Source organism: Melospiza georgiana, chromosome 19 (genome assembly GCF_028018845.1).
Source record: "Melospiza georgiana isolate bMelGeo1 chromosome 19, bMelGeo1.pri, whole genome shotgun sequence".
NCBI lineage: Eukaryota > Metazoa > Chordata > Aves > Passeriformes > Passerellidae > Melospiza > Melospiza georgiana.
Window position 1 is genome coordinate 9,187,337 of NC_080448.1, and position 19,998 is coordinate 9,207,334.

Below are 19,998 nucleotides of genomic sequence, written 5' to 3' on the forward strand. Positions count from 1 at the left end.
GGGACAGACCCCACACCTGGCCCAGAGCACAGGGATACCCGCCCCGACCATCTCCAGACCGACACACGGTGGAGGAGCTGCATGCCGGGCTGCCCCCGGGGGCTCTGGACCCATGGATGTGATGGATTCCAGGAACTGCCCCCCCCCAGGAACTGTCCCCCCTCCCCAACCAAGTATTTTTGGCTAAATAGCCATAAGATAGGCGCCAGACCCATAAAGCAATGGAGTGGGGACAGGAAAGCTGAGCTAAGGGAAGGCAGGGCAGTAGGTACCCTCCAAAAGGTTAAAGGAGTCACACAGCCCCACATCAGCCCCCCTAGAGAACAGGGGGTTCTTTATTTACACAGCAGCTTCTTCTGAACACAGCACCAAGCTGGGGGTGCACAAAGGCAGCACCCTCCCTCCCCTCTCTTTGGGTGCAGGAGGGCTCAGCACCCAAATTGAGACCCCTTCCCACTTCCCAAAGCAGCCTCTCTTCCCACTCCTGCATCCTGGCCCTGGCACACACAAGCCAAGCAGCCAGGCCTGGACCCTGGGGTGCCTTTCTGGGCCATGAGTCTGTGACAACAGCCCCCACAGGGTGGGGACAGCCCCAAGGCAGGGCAGCATCGCTCAGTCCATCTTGGTGGGCTCCTTCTTCCGCAGCCTGGTCTCCCGGACAATCTTGGCCAAGGATAGGAGAATTGGGACAGCCATGGGCAGGAAGAGCGGGATGTAGATGGCAAATTTCTGGTCATCAGGGAAGTAGAGGAGATGGAGGAGAGATGGGTCAAAGAAAGCCCTCTCTGAGCAGGTGACAGCCTCCTTGCTGGCCTGGAAAGCTGCGAGCAGGTGGCCCAGGGACAGCTCGGTCACAGCGCTCTGCACTGAGGCCACTGCCCGGTACACCTGTGTGGGAACAACACCAAGGGTCAGTCCTGGCCAGGGAGGGCAACAGGGACACTCAGCCCCTCTGCTCCCCAGCCCTACCTCAGAGGCAACATCATCCTTGATGACGATGTTCCCGATCTTGTCCAGGAGCTGGGCCAGCGAGGTCAGCGTGGTGGACACGGTGGCAATGTTCTCCACAGTGTGGGCCCACAGCAGGTGATCCAGCTCCCAGTCTGCCAGCCCCTCATTCCCTGGGCTTTCCAGCAGGAACTCGGGGGGCACCTCTTCCCGAGACAGCCCAAAGAGTAACCTGGGAGTAGAAGGGATAGTCCCAGCCCACATCAGCAGCCTTCATTCCCATGAGCTCCCTGCTCTTCTTCCCTGTTGTGTTTAGTCCCAGTCCTGCTTAATTGTCTCCTGGATGTGTGGCATGATAAGCCAAGCTTCCTATCTGAGGAAATGGGAGATGTGCCAGCATTCCTGGCCACAGAGCAGTGATGGCCAGTAGCCAGCACCTCGAAGGCCACAGAGAGCCACCCTCAGAGCCCACGGAGGGAGGAGTGAACAAGCTGTTTGGGTACAGCCCATTCTGACCCCACTGATTTCCACAGAGGCCTGGGGAGGGAAGAGCACATCCTCACCGGAGCTGGGCCAGGAAAACCTCCATCACTCGTGCCATGTCCACATCCACATGCACAGGGAGGGAGGCTTGGGGGGAAGCAGGGGCTTCAACGTTGTAAACCTGTGGGAATGCATGTTAATGAGACATAGCCAGGGCCTCAGGGACAACAGCTGGGAAAGGGGAGCCACCAGCTTGTCCCAGCACGCCCGTGGTTCCCATACCATGATGCCACCCCAGCGAGGGCTGTGGAAGGCGTTGGTGCTCACTGGGGCTCCGTCCTTGTCCTGGATGTACAGAGGGGAGTGGGAGCGCTCTGGCACATAGAGCAGGAAGTTCAGCACGGGGTAGAGTGAGGCAGCACTGGAGCCTGCAGTGGGACAGAGTCACAGAACTCTTGTGGCAGGCAGGGACAGCAAGAGCAGCCCAGAGCCCAGCTCCTCCTTCACAGCTGGGGGGAAAGGGAGCCCTGAGCAGACCCCAGTGAGCCACGAGCACAGTGCTCACCCAGCCGGGCCTCCACGGGGTTGATGACGTGTGGGAGGCTGTGAGCACTCAGGAGGAAGCTGGAGGACTCCTTGTCATAGCGTGGTGTCACTCCTAGGACAGCGTAGTACAGGATCTGCAGGCACACAAGGGACACATTGGCAGAGAAGTGCACCCCAGGGAGGTCAGGGCTGGGCTTTTCCCACCACCTCTCCCAGCCCTCACCTGTGAATCCACAGAAAAGTTGGCCACCAAGCTCAGCTTGTCCAGGACGGGCTTCACAAAGCGGTTCACAGCCCCCTCGATGTCCCAGTCCACCGTGTGGGACTTGGGGTCGGGGTTCAGCAGGCTGAAGGTGATCTCATACCCTGCAAGAACCCACAGCCTGTGAGCCACCGAGGCTGTGACAGAGCTCCCAAGAGCAGCAGGGCCTGTCCCCTCCTCCCTGGGCCAGCCCAGTGTGAGATGACACCAACAGAACAAAACAACTGCTACAGTCAAAGGGGTCTGGTAGCCCAGAAACCATAAAGGGATGCCATAAAAAGAGCAGGAATGGCATCTTCCCCAGGAGCAGGTTTCCTGAAGCCTGGGAACACCTTCCCAAGGAGCAGAGGGTTTCCTGGAGACTGGGAACACCTTCCCCAGGAGCAGAGGGTTTCCTGAGGCCTGGAAACACCTTCCCCAGGAGCAGAGGGTTTCCTGAGGCCTGGAAACACCTTCCCCAGGAGCAGAGGGTTTCCTGAGGCCTGGGAACACCTTCCCAAGGAGCAGAGGGTTTCCTGAGGCCTAGGAACACCTTCCCCAGGAGCAGAGGGTGTCCCAGCCCAGGGAGCAGGGATGGATCCGTACCCAGGCTGGATTTCAGGCTGCGCCGTGCGTCGGGGCCCTGCTGCCCGTCGGGCACACGGTCCGAGAGGGCGGCGGCGATGGAGGTGGCAGTGAAGGACATCAGCTGTGTCACCTCCCTCAGCCGGGCCTGCAGGGCAGCCAGGCCACCCCCAGCCCTCAGCAGGGCGCTGCGGTGCTTCCCCACGTAGACATTGATGCCCTGGGGATGGGAGCAGAGCCCTGAGAGCAGCACGGTGCCACCTGTGACAGCCACCTGTGACATGTGCCACCTCCCAGGGGGGAAGCACGCAAAGGCTGGCACCACAGGGTGTCACAGACATCTTCTATGAAAAATCTTTTCCTTAGGACTTTTCCTCCTGAGAAGCTGAGAGGCCTCAGGAACAAAATGCAAACATTGATTATCTGCTGCTGTGGAATGCAACACGTGGATCTGTGATTGGCCCATGTTGGATGTTTCTAATTAATGGCCAATCACAGTGACCTCGAGCCACAAACTTTTGTTATCATTCTTTCTTTTTCTATTCTTAGTTAACCTTCTGATGAAATCCTTTCTTCTATTCTTTTAGTATAGTTTTAATATAATATATATCATAAAATAATAAATCAAGCCTTCTGAAACATGGAGTCAGATCCTCATCTCTTCCCTCATCCTCAGACCCCTGTGGACACGGTCACACACAGGGTGCTGCTCCTTACCTGAGGCAGGAGAGAGGAGGTTTCAGGGACCACATACATGGTCAGAGAGCCCAGGGTGGTGTCCTGCAGCGGGTACAGAGCAGCATCAGCCTCTGGGGAAGATGGAAGCACTGCCAGGGTGGGGAATTTCACTCCAATCCCCGTCTCGCTCTGACACAAAGCAAAGTGTGTTCTCTGCTGTGCCAGCCTCAGGAAAAGGAGCTCCCCAGCAATTCCCTGCTCCAGTACCTCGTGCAGTGGCTGCAGCCAGTGCTGCCTCCTCCTGAGCCGTGGTGCTGCGATAGCGCATCTCATAGCGGGACGTGACGCTGCTTCTCACTGCGGGGCAGAAACCTGAGTGAACCTGCTGATGCCAGGCCTCCCACAGGAGCCTGGTGCTCACAGGGACAAGGGACAACCCCACGGGACACCCAGCAGAAGGTCCTTTGGGTGCCAGTGGGATGAACCACTATGGGATGTAACATTGCACTGGCAGTGAGACAGCCCCGTCCCTTCCCTGCAGCACCCTGGGACCTCATTGTCCCAGCCCTGCTCCCTGCACTGCCAGCTCAGGGCAGGGCGATGTTGATGAATGGGGCTCGGGGAGTGAAGCCACGAGCAGGTGGGACCCCCACAAAAGAACAAGGCCACCCATGAGGAGCACACGGGGCAGGGACAGACAAGGGAGTCTCTCACGGTTCACGGAAATCTCCATCTCCTGCACGTCCCTGAAGGGCAGCGGCCTCGGCAGATCCCTGGGCACCGATCCCGGGGCGAACACCACGGCCATGGGCACCACCAGCTGAACCTGCACAGGGCCAGCGTCAGTCCGGCCTCCCGAGCCCCCAGAGCCGCCGCCCCCGGGCCCGCCCGGCGCTCACCGGCTGCTGGCTGAGCCCATCGATGTCCGCGTAGGGCAGGGCAGCCCGGTAGGTCTCGGTGGTTTTCCACCACAGCGGCAGTCCCAGCACCACGGCGATGGTCGCGAAGGACAGGGCGGCGCGCCGGCCCCGCGCCCGCTCTGTGGGGACAGCGCTCAGCACCGGCCCGGCTCCTCGGGGAGCGGAGACGGGGAGCGGGGAGACAGCGAACAAACACCGAGCATCCACGCCCGCCAGTACCTGCCTCATCCGCCGCCATCGCCGCCGCCGCCGCCACCATCTTCACTTCCTGGCCCAGCCGCGGGGGCGTGCCCTGCGCCAGCCCAGCCAATCAGAGCTCAGAATACCGAAAGCCCCCAATGGGCGCGGCGTGCGCCGCGCGGCGGCACAGACGGGCGGGCAGCGGAACCAATCAGAGCACGTATCGGCCGTGAGGCGGAGAGCTTTGCCCTCTACGAGTGCCGCGGAGGGACATGTGGCGTCGCCTCCCGTGGGCACCGGAGCAGCGCCGAGTACGGGGATCGGGCGAGGGACACAGAGGGAGCGGACCGGAGGTCGTCACCCGCCCCATCGCCCGTAGACGGAGCCCACCCACCCCTCGCCAAGCTCACGGAGCCTCACGATGTGTGCGGGCGGGCTGAGACTCAACACGGCTCGTTGCGTAAGTGAGTACAACGCGCTGCCGGTGATGCCCGGAGCGGGAGGCGGGGGACAAGAGCTCCGGGGTGCGAGGAAAGAGGCGGCACAGCGCTGTCTCTACCATTTATTCGTTGTTAGGCTATTTGGTACACGGGGTGCACACGGCGAACACAACACAGGCGCCCCAAGGGCGGCAGCGACCAGGACTGCAAAGCTACGGCAGGGCAGGGGCACCCCCAGGCCTCCCCTCCTGCCCCCCACGCGGCCTGCCCTCCTCCCCTCACGGCCCGGCCGGAGCCCCCGGCCAAAGGGGCCCCCGGCTGGCTCCCCCCAGAGCCCGGCTGAGCCGGACCCCCCATTCCATCTGCGGACATGCCGCGGGGCGCTCTCCCCTTCCCCTCCCCGCGTGGCGGCTCCCCTGGGCGGCTGGGGTGGAAGCGGGGTGTGAGCGGTGGCGGGGAGGGGCCGGGGCGGGGGCCGGGGCCGGTGGGGTGCCCGGCCGGGGCTCAGTATGCGTGGTTGGCCACGTAGAGGGACTGCCCGGCGGCCCCCGAGTTGTCCCCGCTGCCCTCGTACTTGCCCAGCGCTGCCAGCCCGTTCACCTGCAGAGGAAGGAAAGGTCAATGGTTATGCTTGGGGTGGCACTCGAGGTCCCCAAGTCACTGGGGACATGGCCTTCAGGGTCCCCTAGCTCCTGGGGACACCTGGGGAGCAGAGCCTGGGGATGAGGCCCTTGGCACCCATCATTCCCCCATGGGAACACAGCTCTCAATGTCCCCCCACAGAGACAGAACTGTGTCCCTTCCATGGGGACCATGGTTCAGGGTCCCCCAGCTCCTGGGGACACCTGGGGAGCAGAGCCTGGGGATGAGGCCCTTGGCACCCCTCACTCCCTTGTGGGAACACAGCTCTCAATGTCCCCCCACAGAGACTGAACTGTGTCCCTTCCATGGGGACCACGGTCCTTGGCATCCTACAGGGCACAGCCCTCGGTGTTTTACATCAGCCTGTGGGACATAGTCCTCAGCCACCTCCCCTCCCATGGGCACACAGTGTTCCCACCTGCCCCGCCCTTGGCACTGCCCTCCCAGGAGGGCCACCCCCATCACCTCTGCACGCTTGACAAACTCCTCGGTGGCAGCTTCGGCGTTGTCCTTCTGCCCGCGCCAGGCGCTGAGCGCCGACGCCTGCAGCGCCCGCCCGTAGGAGAAGGTGAGGGCCCATGGCCGCACCAGCGGGCACGTGTTGATGGCATTGAGGTTGATGGAAGCCTCCTCCTCACTCTGACCCCCGGACAGGAAGGTGACACCTGTGGAGAGCAGCGCTGTGGCACGGGAGGGGACACAGGGGATCGCTCTCCTGGTCTCTGCCACATGCCAGAGCTGGTACCTGGCACGGCTGGGGGCACAGTGCGGCGCAGAGCGGTGACAGTGGCCATGGCAATCTCCTCCGGGCTGTACTTGGTGGGGCAGGAGTGCCCAGGGGTCACCATGTTGGGCTTCAGCAGGGTCCCCTCCAGGTAGATGTGGTGGTCGCTCAGTGCCTTGTAGACAGCTGCCAGCACCTGGGGAGGACAGGCAGCATGGAGTCTCCCTGGCATGGCATGGCACAGCACGGTGCCCGCTCTGCTGCCAGCCCACCGCTCACCTTCTCTGTCACGTACTGGCACCGCTTGAGATCGTGGTCACCATCAGGCAGGATCTCTGGCTCCACGATGGGCACGATGCCGTTCTGCAAACAGCACAGCAGCAGATGCCATCACAGTGATGCCCCTGGGCACCCCTCAGCCCCATGGCTACATGGGACAATGCTCAGACCTGCAGAGCAATGCCCAGCCTCGAGGCTCAAGGCCCCCCTTGGCAGTGATGCCCAGCCCCATGTGGGGATACCCAAGCTGGGAGGGTCAGTTCTGGGCCCTATGGGGTAATGTCCAGGTTTGTGAGGTGCCCATAGCAATGCCTGGCCCCATGGATTGACACCTGACCCTGTGGGTGATGCCCGTGCCACAGGGCAATGCCCCATGCCCACCCACGTGAGGTGTTACCCAACAGGGGTTATGTGCAGCTGCTGGGGATGATCCCCAGGGATCACCAGCACTGCACAGGCGCAGTGCTGAGCCTCACAGATGTGTGCCCACCCCCGTGGGGCAGTACCTGCCCACACAAGTCAATACCATCCTGCCCATCACTGCCCACCCTGTGGGGGACGGCAGCAGGCACATACCTGCTGGCAGATGCTGGCATAGCGGGCCAGGACGTTGGCGTTCTCCATGATGGCCAGAGCAGAGGGAGTGTGCTCGCTGATCTTCAGCACGCAGCGCCACTTGGCAAAGTCTGCCCCGTCCTTCTTGTACTGGGCACAGCGCTCCCACAGCCCATCCAGACCTGGGGGGCAGCACGTCAGCCCCACAGCCACAAACCCCATGGCCCCAAACACTCCAGCCCCAAACCCCCTGCCTCCACACCCCACAGCCCCTGCAGCACCTACCCTGCGTGGTGGTCTCGCCATCAGTCCCAGCCAGAGGCACAACACCCTTGTCCACCTGTGGAATGAGAGGAAGGTGATGCTGAGCCTCACCAGCACCCCCCAAGCACCCTGAGCACCCCACAAACCCACCAGGACAGCCCCCACACCTTGATGCCCACAACGATGCCCTTGTCCTTGATCATCTGGACGAAGGGGGTGCCATCATCAGCCTTCTGGTACATGGTCTCGTGGAAGAAGATGACGCCCCCGATGCATTTCTTCACCCGGCTGTCGGCGCTGAAGAGGATCTGGCGGTACAGCCGGCGATTCTCCTCCGTGTTTTCCACTCCAATCTGGTTGAGGCGCTTGGCCATGCTCCCTGCAGGCACCCGGCACCCTCGTCAGCCTCCATCCGGAGCAGGGAAAAGGGGTGACGGGACAGATTCCCCCCCAAACTGACCTACGGACTCATCGGCTGCCAGGATGCCCTTCCCCGGGGCCACGATACGCTGCGCGATGTCCGACAGCTCCTTCTTCTGCTCGGCCGTCAGCGCGGGGTGTTGGTGCGTCATGGTGGCGGTGGCTGCGAGCGGACGGGCACTGAGTCACGCAGCAGCGCGGCGACACCCCGAAACCACGCACAGCCCCTTCCGCGGGCAGCCGGGACCCCGCGGGGCTGCCAGCGCGACCCCAGCGGCCAGGGCACGTTGTGTAAGCCTCGTGGCAAGGATCGTGGAGGATGCCGGGCAGCTCCCAGCCATTTTGCTGCCTGCCTGCCAGCCCGCCCCCAGCCCAGCCATCTTGAGGGAGCGCAGCTCCGCGGGGACCCACGCAGGACACGAGGGGACCGGGATGGGGGTGCCCTGGGGATGGGAATACCCCGCGAGGAACGGAAACAGCCCGAGGATGGGGGTGCCGGGGGGGCGGAAATACTCCGGGAAAAGGGGAAAGAGAAACCCCAGGGAGGCTCTACCTGAGTTCTGGAGTTAGCCGGACTTTGGGGTACCCCGGAGAGGGAGATACTCCAGAGTCGGGAATGACCCGCGGGGAGGTTACGCGGGCGATGACGATAACAAGGGCGTGGGGATACCGGGGGGACGGAAATAGCCCGGGAATGGGGGACGGAGCCGCCCCAGGGCGGCACAACCCGGGGATGGAGGTACCCAAAGTTTGGGGTACTCCAAGGATGGCGATCGCCTGGGGCTGGCGCCTTCGTGGGGCCGGTGATGCGCCCCGGAGCCGGGGCGCTCGATCCCCCGGCCGGCACCGTAGGAACTCGAGCTCCGCCAGCGCAGGAGGAATATCCTCGGTCCCCCCAAATCCCCAATACCCCCATGCCCGGGGGTCTCTCTGCCCTGGAGCGCCCCAGCGCGGACCGACCCCCGGGATGCCGCACGGAAACACCCGGGATGCTCGGGGGGCTGCCGCCTCCCGCCGGCGGGATCCCCCGGCTGTTCCCCCAGCAGCTCCCCCCGGCTCCCCGGCTCTCCCCGACCCCCGGCTCCCCCGTACCGTGTCGGGCGGCGGCGACGAGTACGGACTGCGGGCTGCGCGCTCCGGCCCCGCGGTAAATGTGGCTGCGGTGCCGCAGAGCTACGTGACCGGCGGGGCGGCACCGGGCAGGACCGGCCCCATGCCCCGCCCCGGCCCGCCCCCGCCACCGCCCGCTCCCCCCGCCGGCTTCGGCCCCCCCTCCCACCGGGGTCGTGCCCCCCGCCGGAGACAGCCCCCGCGCTGCTGGCGACCCTAAGGTGACAATCCCAGGCTGGGGACCCCGCTGTATCACACGTTTGCAATGCTTTTCTGGTGATGCGGACCCGTCTGTGCCCCCCCTGCCGCCGCCCAGGGACAGCTGAGTCACCCCTTGTCACGGGAAGGCCCCCTCATGCCAACCAGGCACTCCACTGTGCCATCTCCAGTTGCTGCTGGAGACCCCTCTGTCCCGCCACCCCTGCTTGGTTATGGGCAGGGACCTCTGCCACTCCCCTGCTGCTGATGGGGACCCTGCTGTGCCCCCCTATTGCTACTGCCAACTAAGGACAGCAACCCCTCTGTGCCACCCCCAGGCTGTGCCCCCTATTTCCACTATTATCTAAAACCAGACTTCCCCTTCATCACCCCTGGGCCGGGGACCCCCCTCTGCCACCCCCAGGCTGGGGCCACTGTTACTGTGCAGGATACCCCATCTAGGCCACCACTGTGCCCAGGAACCAGCAGCACTGAGCCCCAGATCCTCCAGGACAGGGTGGGGACACTCACAGGAGACCAACCCCCCTAAAAACCACCCTGAGCCGGCACAGGGACAATACCAGTGTCCCCACTCGCCCCAGGGGACGGCTGCCAGGGCCCCGCTGTGCTGAATCCCGCCGTAAAAGGAGGCTCAGCCACCCTGCATGGCCCTAATCCAGGGAAGGGAGCACATCTCCCTGCATCCCACACCCGGGGCCCCCCACTGCTGACCTCGCACCTTGGGAGCTGTACCTGACACCGTGGGGTCACAGGGCAGGGAGGAAGGCAGGGCCAAGGAGCAGAGGGCACTGCTTCCCCACGAGCCACCCACGCACCCGGGACATGCGGGCACAGCCCCAAACATTTCCCGGTAGATAAATCGGTGCCAGCGCCCCACGTGTCACGGCACCCGCCCCACACGGCTGTGGCAGAGGGCAGGGGAAGGTGATTTCCATCCCCCTTGGGCAGGAGAAAGAGGCCATTAAAAACCAGAGCACTTGTTGGAGTGCTGCTATTTTGGGCCATCGCAGGGGAGGGAGGGTGCCGCGTGGTCCCCATGGCGGTGGGGAGCATCCTCGGGGTCAGGAACACCGGGAGGGGGATCCCGCAGGAGCTGCCCCCGCAGGGAAGAAGGGAGGTGAGGTTGGAGCTGTGCTGGGAGCTGGGGAGCCCCTAAGGGAGCCCCCCTCCATGCAGCAGCAGCAACCAAGGGGGGTTGGGAGCAGGAGCTGGCAGAGCTCCCAGCACTGGCTGAGCCATGGGGATGCTGCGTGCTGGAGCCAGGCTGGGAGGGGGAAACATCCTCGTGCAACAGGCATGTGTGTGCCCACAGCCCCGTGATAGGGCTGCAGGATCCAACCTCTGGAACCATCCGTGATAAGGAGAGGAATCCAACCTCTGGAACAAGTTTCATGCAACAGGCTCGTGCCCGCAGCCCCGGGATGGGGTGCAGGGTCCAGACAAGCCCCTGCAGAGCAGGGCAGGGAGGGAATCTAGGGCAGGAGGAGGAGCAGGAGCAGGGGAGGGAAGCTGGCTCAGCCCGGGCGCTCTGGCTGCTGCCGGGGCCGCGGGGTGGGAGCCTGGGGAACGCGGGCCCTTATTGAGAGCAAACACTGGCACAGAGCGGGGGACGTGTCCCCCGCCAAGGAGAGGCCCTGGGGTGGCAGGGAGCTGTGCCCACAGCCCCGTGACGGAACAGGAGCAACCGGCACAGGCTGGACAAGTTGTCCCCACCCACAGCACCAGGAGCTTCCTGAATGCACACAGCAGGCAGGGTAAAAGCCAACACAACTTTATTCAATAAATAATTACAACATTAACAACAGGAAAGGTTTCAGGCTACAGGCTATAGCGGCTCAGCAGCTTCCTTGCTGGCTGGCTTCAGGCCCAGGTAGCGCAGCAGGCTCTGGAGCTCCTGGCAACCCAGAGCCACCTCCGGGAGAGCCGGCAGGACCTGGGGACAGCAGCAGCAATAGTGTTTGGGTTGGTGGTGTTGCAGTCACAGCAAGGGTGAGAAATAAACTGTAAATCTCACCTCTTTTATCTTCTCCTGCATCTCCTCATGGGTCCTCAGCATTTTCTGCATATGGTGGAACTTCATTTCCAGCCCTCGGACCTATGGTGGTGGGAAATGCCTGTCAGAGCTCTGCTCCAAACTTGGGCAGGGACGAGCCCAGAAGGGAGAGGGGACCCCTGCCCAGGTAAGGAGGGTTGGAGCTAGGTGACCTTTATGGTCCCTTCCAACCCAAACCATTCTGATTCTATGACTGGAGCCAGGACAGCCCCTTGAGGCTCCCCATACCTGCTCCAGGTGCTTGTCAGTGAGCCGTATGTTCTCATCCTCTTTTTCCACAAGCAGCAGCCGCAGTTTATCCACCTGCAAAAGGAGCAAGCCCTGCTGAGACCCCTGTGGGGGAAAGCTCTGAAGTGGGGGACAGGGTGGGAAGAGCAAGGTCTGCAGAGGTCTCCTTGTGCATGGTGGGGTGACAGGAGGAGCCCTCAGCCCTGCAGCTCCCCGGCCTCACCTCCCGCCGCAGCATGACCCGCTCCTGGACGTAGGCAGTGTCCCCCTTGTGCTCCTTGCCCCTCATCTCCTCCCACAGCACCTTGGCCTCTGTCTCTGCACGCTGGAGCAAGCGCTTCAACTCGGAGACTTCTGCTTTCAGCCTCTACAGGGGAAAAAGATGCTGGGAGGGGTCCTGTGCCCAGCATCCCCCCAGGGTGCTGCCCAGCCATGCCCCCCTCACCCACCATCACTTCCCCACTCTTGTCGATGAGTTGCCACATCTTCTCTTCCTGCTGTTTCACCACGTCCTGCAGCTCCTTCTCATTCTGACAGAGAGGAAGAAAGCAGGGTCAGGCAGTGGCCAGCCCTGGCCACCCCCAGCACCCAGAGAGGGTTTTCTCATGTTTGAGGAGGTCAGACAAGCCAGGAGCACCCATGGGGCATCACCAGATTCTCCATGTCCTAGATCAGCGCCCGTCCCAGTTCGGCTCTGCCCTGGGGTAAGCGCTGGCCCACTTCTGGCTCACCTCGAGCTTGGTCCTCAGTGCCTTGTTCAGCTGGGCAATGGTGGCAGCCTGGGCATCCACCTTCTCCTGGCTCTCAGCTGTCACTTTCTCCAGGCGGAGCTGCAGGTCAGAGCTGGGAGAGGACAGTGGTGGTGAGAGTGTGGGGACCACAGCCAAGAACAGTACCAGGTACCAAACCCCTCCTGGGCATGTCCCTGGGCCCTTGGTGAGAGAAGACACCTGCCCATCTAGCCATGACAGGAGAGGTCTAATCCAGGGCTGGACAAGAGGCAGACTCAGGCAGGCTGCCTGCAGGAAAGGCCATGCCCAGGACAGTGATGCCCCTGCCCAACCCTTGACACAAGCCCACTCTGAACTCACATCTCTGTCTGCAGTGCCCTGAACTCGCTCTGCTCCAGTTCCTGGATGCGGGAGCTCAGCATGGCAAGGCTGGAGACCACAGCTCTCAGCTCCTTCACGCTCTCCAGCAGAGTGTCCTCAGGATCTGCAGGCAGGAAAGAGCCCAATGAGCAACACAGAGGGAACATCAACCCCAGGGCACACAAAGGAAGGTGTGCCTGCTCATCCCTCTGCACAGCAGCCCTGCAGCTTCAGAGCAGGGTCCCAGACAGGGTGACAGCCCCAATACCTATTGCCTTTGACACAGATGCAACTTTGTCCTTGGCAACTCTACTCCCACTTCTGCTGGTTTCATTGGCATCTATAAGAGGAGAGAACAGCAGCTGTGCCCAGCCCTGCACATCCCCCAGCAGGGGAGGGAGCAATCCCCATCCTGGGACTCCCCAAAACCCAGAGAGGGGGTGCCAGCTCACCTTTCCCTGCCACAGCTTTCAGGACGCTGCCCACGAAGGAGCTGCCAGCGCGGTGTGGGGTGTGGCACGCCGGGGTGTGGAAGGCTGGGGTGCGAAATGCCGGGGTCCAGGCACGGCGCGGGGTCTGCCAGCCCGGGGTGCGGGCACCGGGGGTCCAGGCTTTGCTTCTCGATGGAGCATCATCATCATCCTTCAGAGGGGAAGGAGAGCACAGCACCAGAGTGCAGCTTGTGACTGTCCCAGCGAGCACAGGGTCTCAAAGCCATGCTATGGAGAGCCACCAATATGTGACCCCCCCCGGGCCATCCTGTCATGCTTGTCCCTAGCACAGGGCTCCCTACCTGCTCTTCCAGAGCAGCCTTGAGGCAGTCAGCGAGCTCCTGCAACCGCATCTTGCTCTCCATAATGTCCGTGGAGCACCAAGAAACTTTGTTCCTCTTTGTCTGCAAGTTTAGGAGCTCGGCCTTGGTGCTATCCAGCTCCTTGCTGAGGGCAGCCTGCTCTTCCCTGTGGGATGGCACCAGCCTCAGCAGGAGCAGCATTTCCCTTCCTCGATGTGGGATGGGGACATGCCTGCCTCTCACCATGAACCAGCAATAATGCACATCCCACAGATTTAGGCAGCTTCCCTCAAGATGGGATCTGCTGTCCTTCCCCATAGCCTCCTCCACCCACCTGGACCACCACACTTAACTGGTGCAGCAGTGGTCAAAATGTCCCCTCTGACACCCCAGGAAGGGCCTGATTTCCCAGAAACAGAGGGGTTTGAGTGGAGCTGGTGAGTGGGGCAGTACCGCAGGCGTTGGTGGGACTCCATCAGCTCCTGGTGCTGCAGGACACGCTCCTGCAGCGTGGCCAGCGTGGAGTTCAGCCTGGCCTCCACCTCCAGCAGCTGCGTGCGGCACATTTGGTTCTCCTGATCCAGGAACTGTAAGAGGGTGGGGAGACACAGCTGTGAGCAGTCAAGCAGAGACCCGAAGGGGTTCATTGGGACCCCCAGCACAGACCCTGCCATGCCTCAGGGCGCTGTTTCTAATCAGGGGCAGCTTTATCCCAGCAGCCCAAACCCCACAAACCAGTTTACTGGGGACATAGGAAAGACTGAGGGACAGCTCCATGCCTGCAGGGGAAATTTATCTCCAAGAAAACTATCTCCAAGAGCTGCCCAGCCCCCTCCCTGGGAATCCCTGCCGGGCAGGATGAAAAGCTGCGCTACGTGCTGGATGTCAACTGCCCTGACGAGCTCATCCCCCTCCGTAGGAGGGCTAATCCCGCTCCTGGCCATCTGCCAGCCTTCCCGGAGAGGAGAGGCCGTGATGGGGGCCCGGCAGCGCGTGATGGCGTGGGCAAGGTCAGGCAGCTCCTACCTCCCGGCACTCGGTGGCCTCCCCCAGCTCCTGGCACAGCTCCTGGCGCTCCTGCTGCAGGGAGTTCCTCTCCTGAGCCAGCCTGAGGGGATGGGATGGGATCAGGGGGTGCTGTGTTTTGGGGGCCAGAGGTGGGATGGGGCTCAGGATATAAAGGCTCAAACCCACTGGGCCATCTCTTCCCACTGCTTCTCGTTCTCCTGCTGCAGTGCATCCCGCTCCTGCTCCACGCGGGCCAGATTTATCATTACAGAGTTCAGCTCTGCAAGGGACAGAGCTGTCAGCCAGGGGGACAGGGGCAGCTCCAGCCCCCACGTCTCCCACCCCTACCTTTCCCCAGGCGTGAGTTGGCCACTGTCAGCTTCTCCAGCTGAGCCTCTGTGTCCTTCAGGGTCACCAAGGTCTTCTCCAGCTGGCAGGATGCCTGTGGAGACACAGTGCTCGCTCTGGGGTGCTCTTGGGGTGCTCACCTCCCCATGGGGTGTTCTCACACCAAGGGGTGCTCCAAATCACCCCGTGCCTCAGACACCTCACAGCACTGAGAGGAGGCACCCCTGTACCTCCTCCTTGGCTTGAAGAGCTTCCTCTGCTTGTTCCCGTGCGGCAGCCAGCTCCTCCAGGCAGCTCTGCAGCTTGCCAGGCACACGCTCCAACAGGCCATGGGTCTGGGACACCAGGGCCCTCATCTGCTCCCGCTGGGAAGGGAGACAGCACCAGGCAGAGCTCAGCATGGCACTGCCATGGCACTGTCCTGCTGTGTGGTCAGGGACAGGTCATGGCACCCAGGGCACAGAGCCCTGGCAGGGCTGAGCCCCCACTGGACACCCCTCACCTCCTCATCCAGGGCCTTCCTTTCCTTCTCCAGATTTTCAAAGGTGACATCTAAGAATTCTCGGAAAGACTGTGCCTCGGCAGACAGGGATGCCTGTAGGGTAGGAGGAATGAGTCAGCACTGCTGTGGTAGAAAAGCCACATTTAATGGCCATGAAGGAAGACAAGTACCAGCCCTGAGGCCAAATCTGCAGTAGCTTCCCAGCAGCAGCACCAGAAAACCTCTGGTGCCCCCAAGCCCATCGCAGAGCATCTCCCAAGCTCAGGATGTGGCAATGCCCTTGCAGCCCCAATCCAGCATGGGTAGCTGGGGATGGCACCACACTCAGTACCTGCAGGTTGATGGCTTGGGCCAGCAGCGTACTCAGCTCTTGCTGGGAGGCCAGGCTCTGGTCACGGGCACTGATCTGGGCGCTGGCGTGGGCACAGAAAGCCTCCAGGAACAGATATCCCTGCAGAGGAGAGGATGCTGCTCCAGCCACGCTGTCACACAAGGGGAGACTCCCAGGAGCCATCCCTGCACCAGCCTAGGACTCCTGCTCCCAGGGGGGCACAGCCCACACCAAAAATACATCCAGAGGGCTCCATCACATGGCACTCCTTGGGATTGTCTTCCACTGGGATGCCAGGGAGATTCTCATCCCCAGAAATGGGTGGAGGTGCAGGATGCCCCACCAAAGGCATGAGGACAGCTGAGACTGCCTCGACCCCACAACAGCTGCCCCCTTACCTGATCCTTGGCTTGTAGGGCTTCATCCACTCGCTGCCTGATGGCATCCCGCTCTTCCAGGCAGCTCTGCACCTTGCTGGGAGCACTCTCAGGCACAGCCTGGCACTGGGACACCGCGGTCCTCTCCTGCTCCCGCTGTGGGAGGTGACAGCACCGTGAGACACCAGGTACAGCTGCTGTGAGTGCCAACAGGTCTCCCAGAACCCAGGGGAAAGGGGAAGCAGAGGGATGTGTGGAGCTCACCTCCTGCACCAGGGCTCCCTGCTCATCCTGCAAGCTCCGAAAAGCGGCATCCGCGAGGCCCCGGAGCAGGAGGCTCTGGCTGCTCCAGGTGCTCTGGGGAAGGGACAAGCACACTGGTCTTAAGGCAGCTGGCACAGGCAGCACCAGGGGGATACGTGTGCCTTGCGTGGCTGAGATCTGGCACACTCATGGCCAGTGGCACCCAGCTCCAGCTGCAGATCCCGCTCCACTCCCCACTGCCACTGCACAGCCTCTGCTTTCCTCCACAGCTCGAGGCAGCGCTGCCTCCTCCCAAGGGCATCCTCCAGAGCAGAGGGCACTTCACACCAGCCCCGCTCCACCCTGGGGCCAGCAAAAGCTGGCCAGCCATGACACCTCCCCTCCTCCTGCCACGTGCACCAGGGATGTTTCCCCCACGAGGGTTCAAATCCAGCAGACTCAGCGGGTTGATCCAGGCATGATAATGCAGGACCGGGCGCGTGATGCAGCAGCCGCGCTTTACTTCCACTCCACCGACCCAGACGGGGTCACTGCTTGCCAGCGGCACAAGGACACCGTCACGGCACCGAGGCTGCAGGGGACAGGGTGGCATCACCTCAGAGAGGCTCTTACCCCTTCAGGGTGGGTGGTGTCTGTCTGTGTGAGCACGTCCCTCTGTCTGGCCGGCCCCGTGCCAGGCCGCAGCCGCTGGCTCTCCTGCCAGTCACGCAGCTGCAGCGAGAGGGCCTCGATGATGATGAGGGTGCTCTCCAGCCTCCCCTCCAGCTCTGCCCGTGGCAGGGTCTTCATGTGCTCCCGGGGACAGCTGGGGACAAAGAGAGGGGCTTAGGGCAAGGACAGTACCCACAGGTGCCACAGCCAGGTGGGGCACGTTCTCATACTTACTGCCAGAGCAGGGAGTCTGTTTCCGCAGCGCTGTCCTTGGCACAGGGGAGGCTTCCCCTGGATGTGTTCACACTCCTGTCCCACATGTCCCGAGGGGTCATGAAGGTGCCGGTGGCCATGGAGAGCACTGGGGTCATGCTGGTGCCCGTGGCCATAGAGGGCACTGGGGTTATGCTGGTTCCAATGGCTGTGGTGGGCACTGGCGTCGTGCTGGTGCCAGCCACCGCAGTGGGCACAGGGGTCATGCTGGTGCCAGCGACCACAGTTGGCACTGGTGTCGTGCTGGTGCCAGCAACCACAGTTGGCACTGGGGTCGTGCCAATGCCAGCAACCACAGTGGGCACAGGGGTCATGCTGGTGCCAGTGACCACAGTTGGCACTGGTGTCGTGCCAATGCCAGCAACCACAGTGGACACAGGGGTTGTGCTGGTGCCAGCGACCATGGTGGGCACAGGGGTTGTGCTGGTGCCAGCGACCATGGTGGGCACTGGGGTTGTGCCGGTGCCAGCGACCGTGGTGGGCACTGGGGTTGTGCTGATGCCAGTAACCACAGTGGGCACAGGGGTTATGCTGGTGCCAGCAACCACGGTTGGCACAGGGGTCGTGCTGGTGCTGGCGACTGCGGTGGGCACAGGGGTGACACTGCTGCTGGCATCCTCCTGTAGCTTGCGGAGGGGCAGGCTGTGCCACAGAGACTCTGTCAGGAGCGAGGTGTTGAGGGTCTTCTCCAGCCACACCAGTGGCAACACCCAGGACACAGCACCCAGGGTTGATTCAGGTGAGGTGACAGGGGTGACAGTGGCTTCTGACCCAGCAGGCTCCAACCCACTTTCCTTGATGGGAGAGAGGCCAGGTGGGCTCTCTTCTGGGGGGACAGGGGTGGGGAACTCTGCTCCCTCAGGGGTGCCTTGGCAATGCAGATGATCAGCACTCCCATTTGCAGATGCGGGCTCTGAGGCCGCAGAGCTGCCAGAAAATTCTGGAGGTTCTGCTCGCCACCTGCGGAAGGGAGTCTTCTGCGGAGTGGAGCTGGTGCCAGGGGGCCCTGGGGTGCAGGAGGCTGTGCTGGCATTGCCAGGGGACCCAGAGCTGCACGGGGGTAGAGCAGGGCTGCCTGGGGAGTTTGGGTTGCGAGACACTGAGCTCATAATGTTGGGGGGCCCTGGGGTGGTGCTGCCAGGGGATTCCAGAGCGCAGGGCCCCAGGACAAGGCTGCACATGGTGCTGCCAGGGGACTCCAAGATGCTGGCCAGTGGCATGGAGCTGAGTGGGGAGACTGGCACGGTGTTGCCAGGGCACTCTGGGGTGCTGGATCCTAGGATGGAGCTGCACAGGGAAACTGGAATGGTGCTGCTGGAACGCACTGGGGTGCTGGGAACAGGGAGGGAGCTGCACACAGAGACTGGCACAGCGCTGCTGGTGGGCTCTGGGGTGCTGGACACTGGGATAGAACTGCACACAGAGACTGGCACAGCGCTGCTGGTGGGCTCTGGGGTGCTGGACACTGGGGTGGAACTGCACATGGAGGCTGGTATGGTGCTGCTGGGGGGCTCTGGGGTGCTGGGAACAGGGATGGAACTGCACACAGTAACTGGCATGGTGCTGCTGGGGGGCTCTGGGGTGCTGAGAACAGGGATGGAACTGCACACAGTAATTGGCATGGTGCTGCTGGGGGGCTCTGGGGTGCTGGACACTGGGATGGAGCTGCACACAGAGACTGGAATGGTGCTGCTGGGGGGCTCTGGGGTGCTGGACACTGGGATGGAGCTGCACACAGAGACTGGAATGGTGCTACTGGGGGGCTCTGGGGTGCTGGACACTGGGATGGAGCTGCACACAGAGGCTGGCACAGTGCTGCTGGGGGGCTCTGAAGTGCTGGGGCCCAGAACTGGACTGCACAGAGGGGCTGACACAGCGTTGTCAGGGAGCTCTGGTGTGCTGGACACTGGGACAGGACAGCCAGGGGCCTCTGGGCTGGTGCTGCCGGAGGTCTCCAAAGAACCAGGAACAAGGGTGGCATTGCTGGGAGCTTCAGAGGCACCAGGCTTAAGGATGGGAGTCCCGAGGTCACGGGTGGAGGTCCTGCGGGACTCCAGGGTGCAAGGCACTGGGGTGGTGCTGCTGGGGGGGCCCATGGTAGCTCTTCGCGGGGTTTCTGGGGTGCAAGGCACCGCGGTGATGCTGCTGCGGGGGCCCCGGGCACAGGACACCGGGGTGGCACAGTCCTGCAGGGTATTTTAGGGGGAAAAGGGGGTCAGGGCAGCCCTGCCCTTTCCCCCTGCACCCGCAGCCATTCGCCCCAGTGTCCCCATTTCCCCCATGCAGGAAATACGCCCGTCATTCCACTGCGCCAGCAGCATCTGCCCGCCCAACATTCGCGGTTCCGGGACACCCCGTTACCCGGCCCGTCCCGTTCGTTATCCGCACACCGACCTTGAGCCGCAGCCGGCGGAACAGAGGGGTCAGGCTGGTCCGGTCGGCGCCCGACTGCAGCTGCAGCTCCTGCAGCGGGGCGCGCCGGGGCCGCTGCTTTGCCTGGCGGGGAACCGGGGCGGGGGAGTCACCGGCGGCAGCACCGGCAGCTCCCCCACCACACACACACACACACACAGATACCGGGAGCGCTGCACTGCACCCGCCGCCCCCTCGGGGACCCACCGGAACATCCAAACCCAACCCCGCTCCGGCCCGCACTCACGGCGGGGGTCTTGGCGCGCCGCATGGCCCGGCAATGCTCCCGGTATCGGCCTCGACTGCGGCTGCGGTAACTCTCAACCTCGGCCCCGCCGGGTTGGGGCTGGTGTCGGTCCTGGTTCCCGGTCCGGGCCCGGCGGGTGGAGGTTTTAGGGCTGGTCTCGGTTCCCGGTGCGGCCCCGCCACCGCT

The 19,998-nt window shown here is 63.0% G+C and overlaps 3 protein-coding genes across 3 annotated transcripts; all 3 read right to left on the bottom strand.

Annotated features, from left to right (window-relative positions):
- Positions 1 to 317: 317 nt before the first annotated feature.
- Positions 318 to 4,677, bottom strand: PIGS (phosphatidylinositol glycan anchor biosynthesis class S). Its single transcript, XM_058037563.1, has 12 exons — positions 4,621 to 4,677; positions 4,381 to 4,520; positions 4,196 to 4,307; positions 3,749 to 3,838; positions 3,521 to 3,612; positions 2,825 to 3,023; positions 2,201 to 2,343; positions 1,997 to 2,111; positions 1,714 to 1,859; positions 1,512 to 1,612; positions 970 to 1,180; positions 318 to 888 (listed from the first exon to the last, which is right to left on the bottom strand). Exons 1-12 carry the CDS (start codon positions 4,658 to 4,660, stop codon positions 613 to 615), a joined length of 1,665 nt encoding a protein of 554 aa, XP_057893546.1. The 5' UTR covers positions 4,661 to 4,677; the 3' UTR covers positions 318 to 612.
- A 452-nt stretch (positions 4,678 to 5,129) lies between these two features.
- On the bottom strand, positions 5,130 to 9,107 carry ALDOC (aldolase, fructose-bisphosphate C). The gene is made up of 9 exons (XM_058037541.1): positions 8,998 to 9,107; positions 7,946 to 8,068; positions 7,653 to 7,864; positions 7,507 to 7,561; positions 7,243 to 7,403; positions 6,667 to 6,750; positions 6,409 to 6,583; positions 6,129 to 6,328; positions 5,130 to 5,621 (listed from the first exon to the last, which is right to left on the bottom strand). The coding sequence occupies exons 2-9, from the start codon at positions 8,055 to 8,057 to the stop codon at positions 5,526 to 5,528; spliced, it is 1,095 nt and encodes a 364-aa protein (XP_057893524.1). The 5' UTR covers positions 8,058 to 8,068; positions 8,998 to 9,107; the 3' UTR covers positions 5,130 to 5,525.
- A 1,945-nt stretch (positions 9,108 to 11,052) lies between these two features.
- Positions 11,053 to 17,557, bottom strand: SPAG5 (sperm associated antigen 5). Its single transcript, XM_058037761.1, has 21 exons — positions 17,115 to 17,557; positions 16,842 to 17,034; positions 16,230 to 16,322; positions 15,987 to 16,121; positions 15,589 to 15,708; positions 15,258 to 15,350; positions 14,986 to 15,120; positions 14,756 to 14,849; positions 14,594 to 14,687; positions 14,426 to 14,507; positions 13,853 to 13,986; positions 13,400 to 13,565; positions 13,059 to 13,248; positions 12,875 to 12,946; positions 12,607 to 12,730; positions 12,247 to 12,358; positions 11,965 to 12,045; positions 11,739 to 11,882; positions 11,516 to 11,590; positions 11,249 to 11,329; positions 11,053 to 11,167 (listed from the first exon to the last, which is right to left on the bottom strand). The coding sequence occupies exons 1-21, from the start codon at positions 17,555 to 17,557 to the stop codon at positions 11,060 to 11,062; spliced, it is 2,769 nt and encodes a 922-aa protein (XP_057893744.1). The 3' UTR covers positions 11,053 to 11,059.
- Positions 17,558 to 19,998: the final 2,441 nt, after the last annotated feature.

Coding starts and splice junctions, on each gene's coding strand:
- PIGS (XM_058037563.1), bottom strand. CDS start 4,660: ATGGTGGCGGCGGCGGCGGCGATGGCGGCGGATGAGGCAG. Junction 4,308..4,380: donor ATGGGCTCAGCCAGCAGCCG/GTGAGCGCCGGG, acceptor GGCCCTGTGCAG/GTTCAGCTGGTGGTGCCCAT. Junction 1,860..1,996: donor CCCCGTGGAGGCCCGGCTGG/GTGAGCACTGTG, acceptor GTCCCACTGCAG/GCTCCAGTGCTGCCTCACTC.
- ALDOC (XM_058037541.1), bottom strand. CDS start 8,057: ATGACGCACCAACACCCCGCGCTGACGGCCGAGCAGAAGAAGGAGCTG. Junction 7,404..7,506: donor TGGCGAGACCACCACGCAGG/GTAGGTGCTGCA, acceptor GCTGCCCCCCAG/GTCTGGATGGGCTGTGGGAG. Junction 6,329..6,408: donor TGTGCCCCCAGCCGTGCCAG/GTACCAGCTCTG, acceptor TGCTCTCCACAG/GTGTCACCTTCCTGTCCGGG.
- SPAG5 (XM_058037761.1), bottom strand. CDS start 17,557: ATGGTCGCTGGCACCAGCACAACCCCTGTGTCCACTGTGGTTGCTGGC. Junction 17,035..17,114: donor ACAGACTCCCTGCTCTGGCA/GTAAGTATGAGA, acceptor CTTTGTCCCCAG/CTGTCCCCGGGAGCACATGA. Junction 11,168..11,248: donor TGCAGGAGAAGATAAAAGAG/GTGAGATTTACA, acceptor TGCTGTCCCCAG/GTCCTGCCGGCTCTCCCGGA.